The 22,241-nt window shown below is 53.8% G+C and overlaps 2 protein-coding genes across 5 annotated transcripts in view; one reads left to right on the top strand and one right to left on the bottom strand.

Annotated features, from left to right (window-relative positions):
* Positions 1-1,524: 1,524 nt before the first annotated feature.
* On the bottom strand, positions 1,525-4,095 carry LOC119928287 (extensin-like). Its single transcript, XM_038746422.1, has one exon. It carries the CDS (start codon positions 4,093-4,095, stop codon positions 1,525-1,527), a length of 2,571 nt encoding a protein of 856 aa, XP_038602350.1.
* The window catches only part of GMCL1 (germ cell-less 1, spermatogenesis associated), a 78,347-nt gene continuing 60,198 nt past the window's right edge, over positions 4,093-22,241 (top strand). Inside the window, exons 1-3 of one of the 4 annotated variants that reach the window (XM_038747140.1) lie at positions 4,093-4,424; positions 15,306-15,429; positions 17,847-17,943. In XM_038747140.1, the coding sequence (XP_038603068.1) occupies positions 4,129-4,424; positions 15,306-15,429; positions 17,847-17,943 (517 nt within the window). In that variant the 5' untranslated portion in view covers positions 4,093-4,128. The remainder of the gene's footprint in view (positions 4,425-15,305; positions 15,430-17,846; positions 17,944-22,241) is intronic. The other 3 variants (XR_005451097.1, XM_038747141.1, XM_038747139.1) reach the window with 3 other exon arrangements.

The raw sequence follows: 22,241 nt of genomic DNA on the forward strand, positions 1-22,241 counted from the left end.
AGTACAAGTTGGCAACATATAGAGACAGTCCCTACCCAACAACGGGCTCAGCAGAGAAGTAGCGTGGTTCTGTGGAACGAGCATGGGCTTGGGAGTCAGAGGTCATGGGTTCGAATCCCAGCTCTGCCACTTGTCAGCTGTGTGACCTTGGGAAAGCCACTTAATGATGATGATGATGATGATGATGGAATTTATTAATCAATCAATCAATCAATCGTATTTATTGAGCCCTTACTGTGTGCAGAGCACTGTACTAAGCGCTTGGGAAGTACAGGTTGGCAACATATAGAGACGGTCCCTACCCAACAGTGGGCTCACAGTCTAAAAGATTAAGATTATTAAGATTATTAAGCGCTTACTATGTGCAAAGCACTGTTCTAAGCGCTGGGGAGGTCACAAGGTGATCAGGTTGTCCCGCGGGGGGCTCCCAGTCTTCATCCCCATTTTACGGATGAGGTAACTGAGGCCCAGAGAAGTGAAGTGACTTGCCCAAAGTTACACAGCTGATAATTGGCGGAGCTGGGATTTGAACCCATGACCTTTGACTCCAAAGCCCGGGCTCTTTTCCACTGAGCCACGCTGCTTCTCTGGGCCTCAGTTCCCTCATCTGTAAAATGGGGATTAAGCCTGTATATATGTATCCTGTATATATGTTTGTACATATTTATTACTCTATTTATATTTTACTTGTACGTATTTATTCTATTTATTTTATTTTGTTATTATGTTTTGGTTTGTTGTCTGTCTCCCCCTTCTCGACTGTGAGCCCGCTGTTGGGTAGGGACCGTCTCTATGTGTTGCCGACTTGTCCTTACCAAGCGCTTAGTACAGTGCTCTGCACACAGTAAGCGCTCAATAAATACGATTGAATGAATGAATGAAGACTGTGAGCCCCACGTGGGACAACCTGATTACTTTGTGTATCCCCCAAGCGCTTAAAACAGTGCTTTGCATATAGTAACTGCTTTGTGGCTCAGTGGAAAGAGCCCGGGCTTTGGAGTCAGAGGTCGTGGGTTCAAATCCCGGCTCTGCCACTTGTCAGCTGTGTGACTTTGGGCAAGTCACTTCACTTCTCTGGGCCTCAGTTCCCTCATCTGTAAAATGGGGCTGAAGACTGTGAGCCCCACGTAGGACAACCTGATCACCGTGTGTCCTCCCCAGTGCTTAGAACAGTGCTTTGCACATAGTAAGCGCTTAACAAATACCATCATTATTATTATTAACAAATACCATCATTATTATTAAGTATTATTATTATTATGAAGCCTAGAAGGGGGAACGGGCGCTGAGATACATGGAAGATAACAATGTTGGAGGAGTGGCGCATGCGCAGAGTTGCAGGGCCGTTGCAGGAGCACGTGGGCGGGGCTCCCTGAGGCGCGGTGGCGCATGCGTGGTACGAAGGGGCGTTGGGGAGCTGGCGGAGTGGCGCATGCGCAGGACGGTGGGGCCGCTGCTGGAGGCCAAGGGCGGGGCTCCCTGAAGCGCGGTGGCGCATGCGTGGTGCGGAGGGGCGGTGGCACGCTACCCCGAGGGCGGGAAGCGGGCGGAGTGGCGCATGCGCAGTGGTGGGGCCATTGCAGAGGACCGTGGGCGGGGCTCCTTTAGGCGCGGAGGCGCATGCGTGGTGCTGAGGAGTGGGGTAGGCGGAGTGGCGCATGCGCAGAGCGGTGGGGGCGTTGAAGGTGGCCATGGGCGGGGCTCCCTGAGGCGCAGTGACGCGCGGCCCCGGGGGGGGGGCGGGGAGCGGGCGGAGTGGCGCATGCGCAGAGTGGCGGGGCTGTTGCGGGAGGCTATGGGCGGGGCGCCCTGAAGCGCGGTGGCGCATGCGCGGGGTAGCTGAGGGAGGCCACGGGGCCGATTCCATGAGGCGCAGGTCCGCCTGGAAGACCCCACCCCACGGGAGGCGTGGCGGACGCAGTGGCGCATGCGCACAGCGGAGGGGCGGTTGAGGGCGGTGTTGGGCGGGGCTCCCTGAGGCGCATGGTGGGGCCTGCGTCCGTCGGGGCGGCGCATGCGCGGGTCGGACGGGCGGTTGAGGGTGACAAGAGGCAGGGCGGTGTCTGGCGGCGGGGCGCAGGCGCTGGTCGGAGGGGCGGTTGAAGTCGGCGGGGGCCGGGGCTCGTACGTCGGCAGGGCGCATGCGCGGTCGGAGAGGCAGTTGAGGGCGGCGGGAGGCGGGGCTCGGCCGTCGGCACGGCGCATGCGCGGGTCGGGGGGGCGGTTGAGGGCGACGGGAGGCAGGGCTCCCAGAGGCGGGGCGCATGCGCGGGTGGGCTCGGTGAGGCGGCCGGCGTCGATGGGCGGGCTGGGCTGCCGCTTGCGCGGCGCATGCGCGGGTCGGAGGGGCGGTTGAAGTCGGCAGGGGGCGGGGCCCGTACGTCGGCAGGGTGCATGCGCGGTCGGAGAGGCGGTTGAGGGCTGCGTTGGGCGGGGCTCGCCCGTTGGCGCGGCGCATGCGCGGGTCGGAGGGGCGGTTGAAGTCGGCGGGGGGGCGGGGCTCGTCCGTCGGCACGGCGCATGCGCGGGTCGGAGGGGCGGTTGAGGGCAACGGTAGGCAGGGTCCCTGAGGCGGGGCGCATGCGCGGGTGGGCTCGGTGAGGCGGTAGGCGTCGATGGGCGGGCTGGGCTGCCGCTTGCGCGGCGCATGCGCGGGTCGGAGGGGCGGTTGAAGTCGGCAGGGGGCGGGGCTCGTCCGTCGCAGCGGCGCATGCGCGGGTCGGAGGGGCGGTTGAAGGCGGTGGGAGGCGGGGCTCGACCGTCGTCGCGGCGCATGCGCGGGTCGGAGGGGCGGTTGAAGTCGGCGGGGGGCGGGGCTCGCCCGTCGGCGCGGCGCATGCGCGGTCGGAGAGGCGGTTGAGGGCTGCGTTGGGCGGGGCTCGCCCGTTGGCGCGGCGCATGCGCGGTCGGAAAAGCGGTTGAGGGCTGCGGGGGGGCGGGGCTCCCTGAGGCTCGGCGCGTGCGCGGGTGGGCTCGGTGAGGCGTCCGGCGTCGATGGGCGGGCTGGGCTGCCGCTTGCGCGGCGCATGCGCGGGTCGGAGGGGCGGTTGAGGGTGACAGGGCGGGGCGGTGTCCGGCGGCGGGGCGCATGCGCGGGTCGGAGGGGCGGTTGAAGTCGGCAGGGGGCGGGGCTCGTCCGTCGCAGCGGCGCATGCGCGGGTCGGAGGGGCGGTTGAAGGCGGTGGGAGGCGGGGCTCGACCGTCGTCGCGGCGCATGCGCGGGTCGGAGGGGCGGTTGAAGTCGGCGGGGGGGCGGGGCTCGCCGTCGGCGCGGCGCATGCGCGGTCGGAGAGGCGGTTGAGGGCTGCGTTGGGCGGGGCTCGCCCGTCGGCGCGGCGCGTGCGCGGGTCGGAGAGGCGGTTGAGGGCTGCGGGGGGCGGGGCTCCCTGAGGCTCGGCGCGTGCGCGGGTGGGCTCGGTGAGGCGTCCGGCGTCGATGGGCGGGCTGGGCTGCCGCTTGCGCGGCGCATGCGCGGGTCGGAGGGGCGGTTGAGGGTGACAGGGCGGGGCGGTGTCCGGCGGCGGGGCGCATGCGCGGGTCGGAGGGGCGGTTGAAGTCGGCGGGGGGCGGGGCTCGTCCGTCGCAGCGGCGCATGCGCGGGTCGGAGGGGCGGTTGAGGGAGGCGGGAGGCGGGGCTCGACCGTCGTCGCGGCGCATGCGAGGGTCGGAGGGGCGGTTGAAGTCGGCGGGGGGCGGGGCTCGTCCGTCGCAGCGGCGCATGCGCGGTCGGAGGGGCGGTTGAGGGCTGCGTTGGGCGGGGCTCGCCCGTCGTCGCGGCGCATGCGCGGGTCGGAGGGGCGGTTGAGGGCAACGGTAGGCAGGGTCCCTGAGGCGGGGCGCATGCGCGGGTGGGCTCGGTGAGGCGGTAGGCGTCGATGGGCGGGCTGGGCTGCCGCTTGCGCGGCGCATGCGCGGGTCGGAGGGGCGGTTGAAGTCGGCAGGGGGCGGGGCTCGTCCGTCGCAGCGGCGCATGCGCGGGTCGGAGGGGCGGTTGAAGGCGGTGGGAGGCGGGGCTCGACCGTCGTCGCGGCGCATGCGCGGGTCGGAGGGGCGGTTGAGGGCAACGGTAGGCAGGGTCCCTGAGGCGGGGCGCATGCGCGGGTGGGCTCGGTGAGGCGCCCGGCGTCGATGGGCGGGCTGGGCAGCCGGTTGCTGGGCCCCGGCCCCTCGGCGGCCCCGTCGGCCCCCTCCTCCACCGCCTCCGGCGGCGGGGGCCCCCCCGGCCCCCCCTGCCCCTGCTGCGCCGGCCGCAAGCGGAAATGGGCCGGTGGGCGCGGGGCCCGGGACCCCCACGGAGACGGGGACGGGGACGGCGACGGCGAGGAGGAGGAGGACGAAGACGACGACGACGAGGAAGGAGGAGGAGGGAGGAGCGGGAGGCCTGACGTGAGGCGGCGCCGCCGGCTCCTCCACAGCCCCTGCAGGTGACGGGGCCCCGGGGGGGAGGGGAGGGGAGGGGGCGCCTCACACACACACACACCCGGGCGTGGGTTCGAATCCCGCCCCCGACCCTTAACAATAATAATAAAATATTTACTAAGCGCTTACTACGCGCCAAGCGCCGTTCTAAGCGCCGGGGAGGTTACAAGGCGATCAGGTTGTCCCACGGGGGGGCTCACAGTCTTCATCCCCATTTGACAGATGGGGTAACTGAGGCCCGGGGAAGTGAAGTGACTTGATGATGGCATTTGTTAAGCGCTTACTATGCGCCAAGCACTGTTCTAAGCGCCGGGGAGGTTACAAGGCGATCAGGTTGTCCCACGGGGGGCTCACAGTCTTCATCCCCATTTGACAGATGAGGGAACCGAGGCCCGGGGAAGTGAAGTGACTTGATGATGATGATGGTATTTGTTAAGCGCTTACCATGTGCAAAGCACTGTTCTAAGCGCTGGGGGGATACAAGGCGATCAGGTTGTCCCTCAGGGGGCTCACAGTCTTCATCCCCATTTGACAGATGAGGGAACCGAGGCCCGGGGAAGTGAAGTGACTTGATGATGGCATTTGTTAAGCGCTTACTATGCGCCAAGCACTGTTCTAAGCGCCGGGGAGGTTACAAGGCGATCAGGTTGTCCCACGGGGGGGCTCACAGTCTTCATCCCCATTTGACAGATGAGGGAACCGAGGCCCAGAGAAGTGAAGTGACTTAATAATAATAATAACGATGGCATTTATTAAGCGTTTACCATGTGCAAAGCAGTGTTCTAAGCGCTGGGGTCGATGCAGGGTAATCAGGCTGTCCCACGTGGGGCTCACAGATTTAATCCCCATTTTCCAGACGAGGGAACTGAGGCCCAGAGAAGCGACTTGCCCAAAGTCCCCCCGCTGCCTCTTTTAGACTGTGAGCCCGCTGTCGGGTAGGGACCGTCTCTCTACGTGGCCAACTTGGACTTCCCAAGCGCTTAGCCCAGTGCTCTGCACACGGTAAGCGCTCAAGAAATACGATTGATTGACAAGTGGAGGAGCCGGGATTTGAACCCACGACCTCTGGCTCCAAAGCCCGGGCTCCTTCCGCTGAGCCACGCTGCTTCCACCGTGCCAGCTGTGCCCACCCGCATCAGGCTGAACCCCCTCGCCCTCCCTCCTTCCTCCCACCGCCCCCCAACCTCCTCCGGTCCCTCAGCCAATAGCCCCGGGGGTCTCGGCATAGACCGGACGGCGGGGACTCACTTGCCCAAAGTCACCCAGCTGACAGTCGGCGGAGTCGGGATTAGAACCCATGACCTCCGACTCCCAAGCCCGGGCTCTTTCCACTGAGCCACGCTGCTTCCCGGGGGAGCCACTCGTCAGCCGGCTCACCGGGGGCGAGGCACTTCGCTCCTCCGGGCCTCAGTAACCTCGTCTGCAAAATGGGGATGGAGACTGGGAGCCCCACGGGGGACAACCTCATCACCTTGCGTCCCCCCCCACCCCCCCAGCGCTTAGAATAGTGCTTGGCACGTAGTAAGTGCCTGACAGATACCGTCATTGTTGTTGTTATTTTCTGGGCCTCGGTTCCCTCATCTGTAAAATGGGAGTACAGACTGGGAGCCCCACGGGGGACAACCTCATCACCTTGTATTCCCCCCCAGCGCTTAGAACGGTGCTTGGCACATAGTAAGCGCTTAACAAATGCCATCATTATTATTATTATTATTTCCTGGGTCTCGGTTCCCTCATCTGTAAAATGGGGATGAAGACTGGGAGCCCCACGGGGGACAACCTGATCACCTTGCATTCCCCCCCAGCGCTTAGAACGATGCTTGGCACATAGTAAGCGCCTAACAGATACCGTTATTGTTGTTATTATTTTCTGGGCCTCGGTTCCCTCGTCTGTAAAATGGGGATGAAGACTGGGAGCCCCACGGGGGACAACCTCATCACCTTGTATTCCCCCTCCAGCGCTTAGAACGGTGCTTGGCACATAGTAAGCACTTAACAAATGCTATTATTATTATTATTATTATTATTATTATTATTATTATTATTATTTTCTGGGTCTCGGTTCCCTCATCTGTAAAATGGGGATGGAGACTGGGAGCCCCACGGGGGACAACCTCATCACCTTGCGCCCCCCGCCCCCAGCGCTTAGAATAGTGCTTGGCGCATAGTAAGCACCTAACAAATGCCATCATTATTATCATTATTTTCTGGGCCTCGGTTCCCTCATCTGTAAAATGGGGATGAAGACTGTGCCCCCTCGGGGGACAACCTGGTTACTTTGTATTCCCCAAGCGCTTAGAACAGGGCTTTGCACGTAGTAAGCAATTAACAGATGCCATCATTATTATTCTCTGGGCCTCAGAGACCTCATCTGCAAAATGGGGATGAAGACTGAGCCCCACGGGGGACAACCTCATCACCTTGTATTCCCCTCCAGCGCTTAGAACAGTGCTCGGCACGTAGTGAGCGCTTAACAAATACCATCATTATTATTATTATTTTCTGGGCCTCAGGGACCTCCTCTGTAAAATGGGGATGAAGACTGGGAGCTCCACGGGGGACAACCTTATCATCTTGTATCCCCCCCTCCCCCCCAGTGCTTAGAACGGTGCTTGGCACATAGTAAGCGCTTAACAAATGCTGTCATTGTTATTATTATTATTTTCTGGGCCTCGGTTCCCTCACCTGTAAAATGGGGATGAAGACTGTGAGCCCCCCCCCCCCCCCCCCCCCCCCGGACAACCTGATTACTTTGTATCCCCCAAGCGCTTAGAACAGTGCTCTTTGCACATAGTAAGTGCTTAACAAATACCATCATTATTATTACAATTATTATTACCCCTCTCATCCCCTCACAATCCCTCCCCCATCCCCTCACAGCCCCCTCCCCTCCTCTCTTCCCCCTTCCCCCCCCATTCATTCATCCCTTCAATTGTATGTATTCATTCATTCAATCGTATTTATTGAGCGTTTACTGTGTGCAGAGCACTGTACTAAGCGCTTGGGAAGTCCAAGTTGGCAACATATAGAGACGGTCCCTACCCAACAGTGGGCTCACAGTCTAAAAGGGGGAGACAGAGAACAAAACCAAACATACTAACAAAATAAAATAAATGGAATAGATATGTACAAGTAAAATAAATAGAGTAATAAATATGTACAAACATCTATACATATATACAGGTGCTGTGGGGAAGGGAAGGAGGTAAGATGGGGGGATGGAGAGGGGGACGAGGGGGAGAGGAAGGAAGGGGCTGAGTGTGGGAAGGCCTCCTGGAGGAGGTGAGCTCTCAGTAGGGCCTTGAAGGGAGGAAGAGAGCTAGCTTGGCGGATGCAGGTCTCGCACTCCCTCCCCTCCTCCCCTCACAGCCCCCTCTCCTCTGTCCTGATGTGATGCCAATTTGTACTTCCCAAGCGCTTAGTACAGTGCTCTGCACATAGTAAGCGCTCAATAAATACGATTGATTGATTGATTGATTGTCCTCCCTTCTCCTCTCCCCCAGCCCTCTCCCTTCCCCCTTCCGCCCCCCCCAGCTCTCATCCCCTCCCCTCCCCCCTCCCACTCCCTCCCATCCTTCCCCCCACCCCCTCGCACCCCCCAACCCCTCCTCACCCTCTTCCCCTCCCACTCCTCCCACCCCTTTCCCTCCTCTCACACCCCCATCCCATCCTCCAGATCCACCACTTTGTGCAGAGCACTGGACTAATCACTCGGGAGAGGACCGGGCAGCAATAAATAGTAATAATAATGGCATTTATTAAGCGCTTACTATGTGCAAAGCACTGTTCTAAGCGCTGGGGAGGTTACAAGGAGATCAGGTTGTCCCATGGGGGGCTCACAGTCTTCATCCCCATTTTACAGATGAGGGAACTGAGGCCCAGAGAAATTAAGTGACTTGCCCAAAGTCACACAGCTGACAAGCGGCGGAGCCGGGATTCGAACCCGTGACCCCTGACTCCAAAGCCCGGGCTCTTTCCACTGAGCCGCGCTGCTTCTCCCTGTGCCCTCCCTCCTCACATCCCACAGACGGTGACTCTTCCCCCCTTCAGAGCCCTACTGAAGGCCCACCTCCTCCAAGAGGCCTTCCCAGACTAAGCCCCACTTTTTCTCTTCTCCCACCCCACTGTGAGCCCACTGTTGGGTAGGGACTGTCTCTATATGTTGCCAACTTGTACTTCCCAAGCGCTTAGTACAGTGCTCTGCACACAGTAAGCGCTCAATAAATACGATTGATTGTTTTCTGCATCTCCCCGACTCGTTCCCTTTCTTCATCCCCCCCACCCCAGCCCCACACCACTTAGGTCCACATCTCTCATTTCTTTCTTTCTATTCACGTCTGTCTCCCCCTGCTCTAGACTGTAAACACTGTTCTAAGCACTGGGGGAAATTCAACGTCATCAGGCTGTCCCATGTGAGTCTTCATCCCCACTTGGCAGATGAGGTCACTGAGGCCCAGAGAAGTGAAGTGACTTGCCCAAAGTCCCACAGCTAAGTGCCCTTAGGCCAGTGCTCTGCACACAGTAAGCGCTCAATAAATACGATTGAATGAATGAAAGTGGCGGAGCCGGGATTAGAACCTACGACCTCTGTGAATGAACGAACACCTGATATGGGATCCGAAACCCCGTGTTTGAGAGGATTTGGGGCCCCTCCCCAGATTGTCCGTGGTTGTCCGTCTCCCCCTTCTAGATCGTGAGCTCGTTGCTGGGTAGGGACCGTCTCTATCTGCTGCCGACTTGGACTTCCCAAGCGTTTAGTACAGTGCTCTGCACCCAGGAAGCGCTCAATCAGTACGATTGAATGAATGAAGGAATGACTGTCTTGGTTGTCTGTCTCCCCCTTCTAGACTGTGAGCCCACTGTGGGGTAGGGACCGTCTCTAGATGTTGCCCACTTGGACTTCCCAAGGGCTTAGTCATCATCATCATCGTCAATTGTATTTATTAAGCGCATACTGTGTGCAGAGCACTGTACTAAGCGCTTGGGAAGTACAAGTTGGCAACATCTAGAGACAGTCCCTACCCCACAGTGGGCTCACAGTCTAAAAGTCCAGCGCTCTGCACACAGTCAGCGCTCAATCAATACAACTGAATGAAGGAATATATGTTTGTACATATTTTTTACTCTATTTATTTATTTGTTTTATTTGTACATATCTATTCTATTTATTTTATTTTGTTAGTATGTTTGGTTTTGTTCTCTGTCTCCCCCTTTTAGAATGTGAGCCCACTGTTGGGTAGGGACTGTCTCTAGATGTTGCCAGCTTGTACTTCCCAAGCGCTTAGTACAGTGCTCTGCACATAGTAAGCGCTCAATAAATACGATTGATGATGATGAAGGAATGATCGCCTCTCGTCTCTGTCTCTGAGCAGCGTGGCTCAGTAGTAAGAGCCCGGGCTTTGGAGTCAGAGGTCATGGGTTCAAATCCCAACTCCGCCAGTTGTCATTTGTGTGACTTCGGGCAAGTCACTTCACTTCTCTGTGCCTCAGTTACCTCGTCTGTAAAATGGGGGTTAAAACTGTGAGCCCCCCCTGGGGCAACCTGATCACCTTGTAACCTCCCCAGCGCTTAGAACGGTGCTTTGCACATAGTAAGCGCTTAATAAATGCCATTATTATTATTAGGGATGGGGAGTGTCCATCCCATAATGCGCTGCCATCGATGGACGCCGCAGGTTGAAAGTGACCACAGGCCGAAACCAAGCCTCACCTTGCCACTCCCTCTCCTGCTCAAAGCGTTTAACAAATACAAATAACAAATAAGTGATTAGTACAGTGCTCTGCACACAGTAAGCGCTCAATAAATACGATTGATGAAATACCATCGTTACTATTACTCGAAGCTCGTGAAATGCCACCGGCTCAGCATCCACGCAAGCACAACCACCGCTTGCTCTTGTGGGTGTCCGCCCTGAAAACCTGCAATTATTGTTATTATTATGGCACTCGCTGAAGCGCTTACCAGGTTCCAAGCGCTGTTCTAAGCTCTGGGTTTGTCTAATCGGATTGGACAAAGGCCCTGTCCCAGGTGGGGCTCAGAGTCCCCCTCCCCATTTTACAGATGAGGGAACTGAGGCCCGGAGAAGTGAAGTGACTCATCATCATCAATCGTATTTATTGAGCGCTTACTATGTGCAGAGCACTGTACTAAGTGCTTGGGAAGTACAAATTGGCAACATATAGAGACAGTCCCTACCCAACAGTGGGCTCACAGTCTAAAAACTCGCAGACTCCCTCGAGGTCACAAGACAGACAAGTGGTGAGCCGGAATTTGAACCCAGGACCTCTGACTCCTGGGCCCAGGTCACACTGGTATGGTGGGTAGAGCACGGGCCTAGGAGTTAGAAGGACGAGGAGTTAAAGCAGTGCGGCTCAGTGGAAAGAGCACGGGCTGGGGAGGAGGAGGCTGTGGGTTCAAATCCCAGCTCCGCCGCTTGTGAGCTGGGTGACTTTGGGCAAGTCACTTCACTTCTCTGGGCCTCAGTGACCTCATCTGCCAAATGGGGATGAAGCCACGGAGAAGCAGCGTGGCTCAGTGGAAAAGAGCCCGGGCTTTGGAGTCAGAGGTCATGGGTTCGAATCCCGGCTCCGCCAACTGTCAGCTGGGTGACTTTGGGCAAGTCATTTCACTTCTCTGGGCCTCAGTTCCCTCATCTGTAAAATGGGGAGTAAGATTGCGAGCCCCCTGTGGGACAACCTGATCACCTTGTAACCTCCCCAGCGCTTAGAACAGTGCTTTGCACATAGTAAGTGCTTAATAAATGCCATTATTATTATTATTAAGACTGGGAGCCCCACGTGGGACAACCTGATGACGTTGTATCCTCCCCAGCGCTTAGAGCAGTGCACATAGTAAGCGCTTAACAAATGCCATTATTATTATTACAAGGGTTCAAGTCACTCATTCAGTCGTATTTATTGAGCGCTTACTGTATGCAGACAATAGAACAATAAGCAGGCACATTCCCTGCCCACAACGAGCTGACAGTCTAGAGGGGGGAGGCGGGACGTGAATAGAAATAAATCAATGAGAGATACGGACATAAGTGGTGTGGGGCTGGGAGGGGGGATGAATAAAGGGAGCGAGGCAGGGCGACGCAGAAGGGAGGGGGAGAGGAGGAAACGGGGGGCTTAGTCTGGGAGGGCCTCCTGGAGGAGACGGGCCTTCAGTAAGGCTTTGGAGGAGGGGAAGAGTCATTTTCTGGTGGATGTTGAGGAGGGAGGGCGTTCCGGGCCAGAGGCAGGACACAACCTGTTTTGTTTTGTCGTCTGTCTCCCCCTTCTAGACCGTGACCCCGTTGGTGGGTAGGGACCGTCTCTAGATGTTGCCAACTTGGACTTCCCAAGTGCTCAGTCCAGTGCTCTGCACACAGTAAACGCTCAATAAATGCGATTGAATGAAGGATAAACGAGAGCAACTCACAGTGTGTTCGGCATTGGAGGAGCAAAGTGTGCGGGCTGGGCTGTAGTGGGAGAGTAGTGAGGTGCGGGGGTGAGGAGATGGAGAGCTTTAAAGCTGATGGGGACGAGCTTTTGTTCTTTCAGGCGTATTTATTGAGCACTTACTGTGAGCCCACTGTTGGGTAGGGACTGTCTCTATTTGTTGCCAGTTTGTACTTCCCAAGCGCTTAGTACAGTGCTCTGCACATAGTAAGCGCTCAATAAATACGATTGGTGATGATGATGATGCAGAGCACTGTATTAAGCGCCTGGAAAGTGCAGTACAGCAATAGAAACAGTCCCTGCCCACACCGGGCTCACAGTCTAGAAATGGGGGAGACAGACAACAAAACAAGTAAACAGGCATCAATATAAATAAATAGAATTATAGCTACGTACATATATATGCAAGCGCCATGGGGTGGGGAGAGGGGGGTAGAGAAAGGGAGAGAGTCAAGGTGATGCAGGTAGGAGACGGAGCTGAGGAAAAATGGGGCTTATTAGTCTGGGAATAGATCCCGGAGGAGGTGAGCCTTCAGTAGGGCTTTGAAGGGGGGAAGTGTGCTAGTTTGGTGAGGAGGGAGGGCATTCCGGGCCAGAGGTAGGACGTGGGCCGGGGGTCGATGGTGGGATGGGTGAGAATGAGGCCCAGGGAGGAGGTGAGCGGCCGCAGAGGAGCGGAGGGTGTGGGCTGGGCTGGAGATGGACAGAAGGGAGGTGAGGGAGGAGGGGGCCAGGGGATGGATGGACAGCCTTGAAGCCGAGAGGGAGGAGTTTTTGCTTGATGCGTGGGTTGGCAGGCAGCCACTGGAGATTTTTGAGGAGGAGAGTGATATGCCCAGAGCGTTTCTGTCCAAAGATAATCCGGGCAGCAGAGTGAAGTATGGACTGAAGCGGGGAGAGACAGGAGGCTGCGAGGTCAGAGAGGAGGCTGATGCAGTCATCCAGACTGGAGAGGATGAGGGATTGTGCTAAGGTGGTAGCGGTTTGGATGGAGAGGAAAGGGCGGATCTTGGCGATGTTGCGGAGGTGAGACCGGCGGCTTTTGGTGACGGATTGGATGTGAGGAGTGAATGAAAGAGCGGAGTCGAGGATGACACCAAGGTTGCGGGCTCGTGAGACGGGAAGGATGGTAGTGCCGTCCACAGTGATGGGAAAGTCAGGGAGAGGACGGGGTTTGGGAGGGAAGATAAGGAGTTCAGTCTGGGACATGGTGCATTTTAGGTGGCGGGCAGACATCCAGATGGAGATGTCCCGAAGGCAGGAGGAGACGCGAGCCTGGAGGGAGGGGGAGAGAGCAGGGGCGGAGATGTAGATTTGGGGGTCATCAGCGTAGAGGTGATAGTTGAAGCCATGGGAGCGAATGAGGTCACCGAGGGAGGGAGTGTAGATAGAGAACAGAAGGGGACCAAGAACTGAACCTTGGGGAACCCCCACAGTAAGGGGATGGGAGGGGGAGGAGGAGCCCGCAAAGGAGACTGAGAATGAACGGCCGGAGAGATAAGAGGAGAACCAGGAGAGGACGGAGTCTGTGAAGCCAAGGTCGGATAGCGTGTTGAGGAGAAGGGGGTGGGCCACATTGTCTAAGGCAGCTGAGAGGTCAAGGAGGATTGGGATAGAGTAGGAGCCGTTGGATTTGGCAAGAAGGAGGTCATTGGTGACTTTTGAAAGGGCCGTTTCAGTGGAGTGGAGGGGGCGGAAGCCAGATTGGAGGAGGTCCAGGAGAGACCTGTTCGATGCGGAGGTGGATGGGCAACCAATGGAGGTACTTGAGCAGGGAGACGTGGCCTGAACATTTTTGGAGAAAAATGATCCGGGCAGCAGAGTGAAGTACGGACTGGAGTGGGGAGAGACGGGAGGCAAGGAGGTCAGCGAGGTGGCCGATACGGCAATCCAGGTTGGAGAGGATGAGTGATTGTACTAACGTGGTAGTGGTTTGAATGGAAAGGAAAGGGCAGAGTTTAGCGATGCTATGAAGCTGGGACCGACAGGATTTAGTGACCGATTGAAGATAATAATAATGATGGTATTTACTAAGCGCTTACTATGTGCAAAGCACTGTTCTAAGCGCTGAAGATGTGGGTTGAATGAGAGAGAGGAGTCAAGGAGAACGCCAAAGTTAGGGGCGTATGAGACAGGAAGATCAGTGGTACCCTCTGCAGCGATGAGAAAATTCTAATCCCGGCTGTGCCACTTGTCTGCCGTGTGACCTTGGGAAAGTCACTTCACTTCTCTGGGCCTCGGTTCCCTCATCTGTAAAATGGGGGTGAAGACTGTGAGCCCCCCGTGGGACAACCTAATTACCTTGCATCTACCCCAGCGCTTAGTACAGTGCCTGGCACATAGTAAGCACTTAAGAAATACCATCATTATTATTATTTTCATGGTGAATATTAGTTTAGAATCCTTCTACTTTTTGTTAGTCCTTTGTGCTCCTGTTCTCCAGTTATCAACACAAGCAGCTAGTGAAAGTTGAGCCCGAGTGCTTGGGGAAGCAAGCAGACAAGGCCCGTGGCTGGGAAATATTCAAGCCGTGACATCGATTTGACCTTTTCCAAAATCTTATTATTATCATTATTATTATTATTTTTGAAGTGGAATTTAAGTGCCCACTCAGGCTGGAGTAGTTCATTCATTCATTCAATCGTATTTAGTGAGCGCTTACTGTGTGCAGAGCACATTTTTGAAGTGGCATTTGAGTGACCACTCAGTGCTGGAGTAATTCATTCATTCAGTCAGTCGTATTTAGTGAGCGCTTACTGTGTGCAGAGCACTGTACTAAGCGCTTGGGAAGTACAAATGGGCAACATATAGGAGTTGCAACATAATCAGATTGGGCCCAGTCCCTGTCGTCCATGGGGCTCCCCGTCTTCGTCCCCCTTTTCCAGGTGAGGGCACTGAGGCCCAGAGAAGTGAAGTGACTTGCCCAAGGTCACGCAGCGGACAAGTGCGTGGCTCAGTGGAAAGAGCCCGGGCTTTGGAGTCAGAGGTCGTGGGTCCGAATCCCGGCTCGTGGGTCCGAATCCCGGCTCCGCCACATGTCTGCTGGGTGACCTTGGGCAAGTCATTTCACTTCTCCGAGCCTCAGTTCCCTCATCTGTAAAATGGGGATTAAGACTGTGAGCCCTGCGTGGGACAACCTGATCACCTTGTATCCCCCCCAGTGCTTAGAACAGTGCTTTGCACATAGTAAGCGCTGAACAAATGCCCATCATTATTATTATTATTATTATTATTGTTATTATTATTATTAAGTGGCAGGGCCAGGATTAGAACCCAGGTCCTTCCGACGCCCAGGCCTTGGCCCCGTCTGCTAGGCCACACGGCTTCTCTTGACCAGGTGGCGATCTAGACGACCAAACTTGAGATGAACGATTCTTAAGCTCTATTAAATGTGATGATGGATGTTGGTCCATAGACACAACTTTGGTTGGTTTTTGTTCCAGGAAGAAAATGAGGAGCACAGCCAACTACATTTATCAGACCCTGTTTCTGAACGGGGAAAATAGCGACATTAAGATTTGTGCTTTGGGAGAAGAGTGGAGTTTACACAAGCTATACTTGTGTCAAGTAAGTGTTTGATTTTGCAGTCCTCGCTGGCCGTATCTGTCTGTCTCTGGGCGTCAGGGGCCCTGGGTTCTAATCCTGGCTCCTCCACTTGTCCGCTGCGTGACCTCGGGCAAGTCGCTTCATTCATTCATTCATTCAGTCGTATTTATTGAGCACTTACTGTGTGCAGAGCACTGGACTAAGCGCTTGGGAAGTGCAAGTCGGCAACATATAGAGACGGTCGCTACCTAACAACGGGCTCACAGTCTAGAAGGGGGAGACAGACAACAAAACAAAACAGGTAGACAGGTGTCGAAGTCGTCAGAACAAATAGAATTAAAGCTAGATGCGCTTCATTAACAAAGTAAATAGAATAGTAAATACGTACAAGTAAAATAAAGTGATAAATCTGTACAAGTATATCAATCAATCGTATTGAGCGCTTACTGTGTGCAGAGCACTGTACTAAGCGCTTGGGAAGTACAAGTCGGCAACATAGAGAGACAATCCCTACCCAACAACAGGCTCACAGTCTAGAAGGGGCGACAGACAACAAAACAAAACATGTAGACAGGTGTCAAAGTCGTCAGAACAAATAGAATTAAAGCTAGATGCACATCATTAACAAAGTAAATAGAATAGTAAATACGTACAAGTAAAATACAGTGATAAATCTGTACAAGTATATCATCATCAATCGTATTTATTGAGCGCTTACTGTGTGCAGAGCACTGGACTAAGCGCTTGGGAAGTCCAAGTTGGCAACATATAGAGACAGTCCCTACCCAACAGTGGGCTCACAGTCTAAAAGGGGGAGACAGAGAACAAAACCAAACATACTAACAAAATAAAATAAATAGAACAGATATGTATAAGTAAAATAAATAAATAGAGTAATGTATATGTACAAACATATATACAGGCGCTGTGGGGAAGGGAAGGAGGTAGGGCAGGGGGGTTGGGGAGGAGGAGAGGAAAAAGGGGGTTGAGTGTGGGAAGGCCTCCTGGAGGAGGTGAGCTCTCAGGAGGGATTTGAAGGGGGGAAGAGAGCGAGCTTGGCAGGTGTGCGGAGGGAGGAGGGCATTCCGGGCCAGGGGGAGGATGTGGGCCGGGGGTCGACGGCGGGACGGGCGAGAACGAGGCCCGGTGAGGAGGTGAGCGGCGGCAGAGGAGCGGAGGGTGCGGGCTGGGCTGGACAAGGACAGAAGGGAGGGGAGGGAGGAGGGGGCCAGGGGATGGATGGACAGCCTTGAAGCCAAGAGGGAGGAGTTTTTGCTTGATGCATAGGTTGACAGCCAGCCACTGGAGATTTTTGAGGAGGGGAGTGACATGCCCACAGCGTTTCTGCACAAAGATGATCCGGGCAGCAGAGTGAAGTAGAGACTGAAGCGGGGAGAGGCAGGAGGATGGGAGATCAGAGAGGAGGCCGATGTAGTCATCCACTCGGGATAGGATGAGCGATTGAACCAGCAAGGTAGCGGTTTGGATGGAGAGGAAAGGGCGGATCTTGGCGATGTCGTGGAGGTGAGACCGGCAGGTTTTGGTGACGGATCGGATGTGTGGGGCGAACGAGAGAGCGGAGTCGAGGATGACACCAAGGTTGCGGGCTCGTGAGACGGGAAGGATGGTAGTGCCGTCTACAGTGACGGGAAAGTCAGGGAGAGGGCAGGGTTTGAGAAGGAAGATAAGGAGCTCAGTCTAGGGCATGTGGAGTTTTAGATCATCATCAATCGTATTTATTGAGCGCTTACTGTGTGCAGAGCACTGGACTAAGCGCTTGGGAAGTACAAGTTGGCAACATATAGAGACAGTCCCTACCCAACAGTGGGAGATGGTGGGCAGACATCCAGATGGAGAGGTCCTGAAGGCAGGAGGAGACCCGAGCCTGAATGGAGGGAGAGAGAGCAGGGGCAGAGATGTAGATCTGGGGGTCAACAGCGTAGAGATGAGAGTTGAAGCTGTGGGAGCGAATGAGTTCACCAAGGGAGTGAGTGTAGAGTCGAGGGTCCGTTCACTTCTCTGAGCCTCAGTTACCTCATCTACAAAATGAAGATTCAGTGCCCATTCTCTCTCATACTTAGACCGAGACCTGATCATCATGTGTTTCTAGACTGTGAGCCCGTTGTTGGGTAGGGACCATCTCTATGTGTTGCCAATTTGTACTTCCCAAGCGCTTAGTCCAGTGCTCTGCACACAGGAAGTGCTCAATAAATACGATTGAGTGAATGAATGTGTTTACCCTGGTGCCGAGTACAGTGCTCAATACGTAACCATCGATGATGGTGATTATTAGCACTCAGTCTTTTCACGAGAGCACGAATCTCTACTGTCGACCGGGATGGCGTCCCAGACTATCCTCGCCTCCGTTGGCGTTCGACGGGAAACGACGCCGGGGACGACGGAAATCCTGAATTTTTCTTTGTTCTTGAATTTCGTAGTCCGGCTACTTTTCGAGTATGTTCTGTGGGTCTTGGAAAGAGTCGACCATGGATGTCATCGAACTGGAAATACCCGATCAGAATATCGACATCGAAGGTAAAAGACCATTTTTATATAGAGAAGCAGCGTGGCTTAGGGGAAAGAGCCCGGGCTTGGGAGTCAGAGGTTGTGGGTTCTAATCCCCGCTCCGCCACTTGTCGGTGGTGTGACTTTGGACAAGTCACTTCGCTTCTCTGGGCCTCCGTTACCTCATCTGTAAAATGGGGATTAAGAGTGTGAGCCCCACGGGGGACAACCTGATGACCTTGGATCTACCCCAGCGTTTAGAACAGTGCTTGGCACATAGTAAGTGCTTAACAAAGACCATAATTCTCTTTATTTGCTGACCAAAAGCGGTTCATGGAAGCCAGAGCCTTCCTGATGAACACAACTCCTCGGAAGGATGGGGGGAAGACTTTTAGACTGTGAGCCCACTGTTGGGTAGGCTCTATATGTTGCCAACTTGTACTTCCCAAGTGCTTAGTACAGTGCTCTGCACACAGTACGCGCTCAATAAATACGATTGATTGATTGATTGAAGGATCGAACGATGGATCTCCGGGCCTGAACCTAGGAGTTGGCCCTGCTAACTTGATCACTAGCTTATAGAACTGCCTGTCCCCCCGCCCTAGATTGTAAGCTCATTGTGAGCAGGAAATATGTCTGTTTTGTTGTTATAAGCGGACAGGGCCTGTGTCTTTATTGTTATGTTGTACAGTGCTTTGCACACAGTAAGCACTCAATAAACATGATCCATTCTGTCGTATTGATTGAGCGCTTACTGTGTGCAAATAATAATAATTACGATATCTGTTAAGCGCTTGCTATGTGCCAGGCACTGTACTAAGCCCTGGGGTGGATACAAGCAAATTGGGTGGTATACAATTAATCAGTCAATCAATCAATCGTATTTATTGAGCGCTTACTGTGTGCAGAGCACTGTACTAAGCGCTTGGGAAGTACAAGTTGGCAACATATAGAGGCAGTCCCTACCCAACAGTGGGCTTCACTGTACTAAGCGCTTGGAAGAGGACAATATAACAGTAAACAGACACATTCCCTGCCCACAACGAGCTCACCGACTAGAGACGAAGGAATGAATATTGTCCTGTCCCGAGCGCTTAGTGCAGTGCTCTGCGCACGGTAAGCCCTCAAAGAATATGATCGACTGACACCCACACGCTGAGTTCAGTGCTTTGCACAGAGTAGGTGCTCAGTAAATGTTGGCCGACTGACTAGCCCGCCCATCCTGCCCGGAATTGTGCCACTCCCGGAGAGCAATCCTATACTGTCTGACGTCGGGAGCCGCCGTCGATCGCTTCTCTAGGAATCGATCGCCCACCGATCAATCATGCATTCATTCATTCATTCAGTCGTATTTATTGAGCGCTTACTCAGTGCAGAGCACTGTACTAAGCGCTTGGAAAGTACAGGTCGGCAACAGATAGAGATGGTCCCTACCCAACAACGGGCTCACATTCTAGAAGGGGGAAACGGGCAACAATGCAAAACATGGAGACGGGTGTCAAAATGGTCAGAGCAAATAGAATTATAGCTCTAATGCACCTCATTAACAAAATAAATAGAGTAGTAAATAGGTACAAGCAAAATAAATAAATAGAGTAATAAGTTTATACAAATATGTACAAGTGCTGTGGAGTTAAGTAGGTTGGACAGAGTCCTTGTCCCAGAGGGGGCTCACACTCTTAATCCCCATTTTACGGATGAGGTAATTGAGGCCCAGAGAAGAGCAAATAGAATTATAGCTATAATGCACCTCGTTAACAAAATAAATAGAGTAGTAAATAGGTACAAGTAAGATAGAGTAATAAGTCTGTACAAATATATACAAGTGCTGTGGAGTTAAGTAGGTTGGACAGAGTCCTTGTCCCAGAGGGGGCTCACACTCTTAATCCCCATTTTACAGATGAGGTAATTGAGGCCCAGAGAAGAGCAAATAGAATTATAGCTCTAATGCACCTCATTAACAAAATAAATAGAGTAGTAAATAGGTACAAGTAAAATAAATGGAGTAATAAGTCTGTACAAATATATACAAGTGCCGCGGAGTTAAGTAGGTTGGACAGAGTCCTTGTCCCAGAGGGGGCTCACACTCTTAATCCCCATTTTACAGATGAGGTAATTGAGGCCCAGAGAAGAGCAAATAGAATTATAGCTATAATACACCTTATTAACAAAATAAATAGAGTAGTAAATACGTACAAGTAAAATAAATAGAGTAATAAGTCTGTACAAATATATACAAGTGCCGTGGAGTTAAGTAGGTTGGACAGAGTCCTTGTCCCAGAGGGGGCTCACACTCTTAATCCCCATTTTACAGATGAGGTAATTGAGGTCCAGAGAAGAGCAAATAGAATTATAGCTCTAATGCACCTCATTAACAAAATAAATAGAGTAGTAAATAGGTACAAGTAAAATAAATGGAGTAATAAGTCTGTACAAATATATACAAGTGCCGCGGAGTTAAGTAGGTTGGACAGAGTCCTTGTCCCAGAGGGGGCTCACACTCTTAATCCCCATTTTACAGATGAGGTAATTGAGGCCCATAGAAGTGAAGTGACTTGCCCATGGTCACACAGCAGACAAGTGGCAGGGCTGGGATCAGTCGGCGGTATTTATTGAGCGCTTACTCTGTGCCTGTGCCGAACACTTGGGAGAGCCCAGTGCAACAGAGTTGGCGGACACGGGACCTGCCCACGAGTCTACAGTCTAGAGGGGGAGGCAGACATTATTAGGAATAATCTATAATGTATAAATTAAAGATCTGTACATTTTGATCAGTCGGTGGTGTTGATTCAGCAACAGACAACTTCCCTACCCGTAGCAAGCTTTCAGTCTAGAGGGGGAGACAGGCGTTAATGGAAGTAATCTATAATATATAAATTAGAGACATATATTTCAATCCATCAGTGCTGTTGATTGAGAGCTTACTATGTGCAGAGCACTGTACTAAGCACTTGGGAGAGAGTAATCCAAAAGGTTACTTCATCCCCATTTTACACATGAGGTCACTGAGGCCCAGAGAAGTGAAGTGACTTGCCCAAAGTCACACCGCTGACAATCGGCAGAGCCGGGATTTGAACTCATGACCTGACTCCAAAGCCCGGGCTCTTTCCACTGAGCCATGCTGCTTTGTACATAGTAAATGCTTATCATATACCCTCAATATTATTATTATTATCATCAAATAATACCATTATTATTGTTATTATTATTATCAAATGCATTGGGCTTCACTTGGGCATTTGATATTCACCCCACCCCCCATTGCACTTATGTTCGTGTCTTAATATTCCATATCATAAATTATTTATCTATTTATATTAATGTCTGCCCCCTCCCCCAATGTTTCCAGGAGAAGGGGGTGGGACACAGTGTCATTCATTCATTCAATCGTATTTATTGAGCGCTTACTGTGTGCAGAGCACTGGACTAAGCGCTTCGGGAAGTCCAAGTTGGCAACATCTAGAGACGGTCCCTACCCAACAGCGGGCTCACAGGCGAGAAGGGGGAGGCAGACAACAAAACAAAACATGTGGACAGGTGTCGAGTCGTCAGAACAAATAGAATTAAAGCTAGATGCACATCATTAACAAAATAAATAGAAGAGTAAATATGTACAAATAAAATAATTAGAGTAATAAATCTGTCCAAACATATATACAGGTGCTGTGGGGAGGGGATGGGGGGGATGGGGAGGGGGAGAGGAAAAAGGGGGCTGAGTGTGGGAAGGCCTCCTGGAGGAGGTGAGCTCTCAGTAGGGATTTGACGGGAGGAAGAGAGCGAGCTTGGTGGATGTGGGGAGGGATTGGGGGCATTCCGGGCCAGGGTAAGGACGTGGGCCGGGGGTCGATGGCGGGACGGGCGAGAACGAGGCCTAACGGTGAGGAGGTGAGCAGTGGCAGAGGAGCGGAGGGTGTGGGCTGGGCTGGACAAGGACAGAAGGGAGGGGAGGTAGGAGGGGGCCAGGGGATGGATGGATGGATGGATGGACAGCCTGGAAGCCCAGGGGGAGGAGTTGCTGCCCGATGCGCAGATTGATTGGGAGCCACTGGAGATTTTTGAGGAGGGGAGTAACATGCCCAGGGCGTTTCTGGACAAAGACAATCCGGGCAGCAGCATGAAGTATGGATTGAAGTGGGGAGAGACACGAGGATGGGAGATGAGAGAGAAGGCTGGTGCAGTAGTCCAGACGGGATAGGATGAGAGCTTGAACGAGCAGGGTAGCGGTAGGGATGGAGAGGAAAGGGCGGATCTTGGCGATCTCGTGGAGGTGAGACCGGCAGGTTTTGGTGACGGATCGGATGTGAGGGGTGAACGAGAGAGCGGAGTCG

Source organism: Tachyglossus aculeatus, chromosome 5 (assembly GCF_015852505.1).
Source record: "Tachyglossus aculeatus isolate mTacAcu1 chromosome 5, mTacAcu1.pri, whole genome shotgun sequence".
Classification (NCBI taxonomy): Eukaryota; Metazoa; Chordata; class Mammalia; order Monotremata; family Tachyglossidae; genus Tachyglossus; species Tachyglossus aculeatus.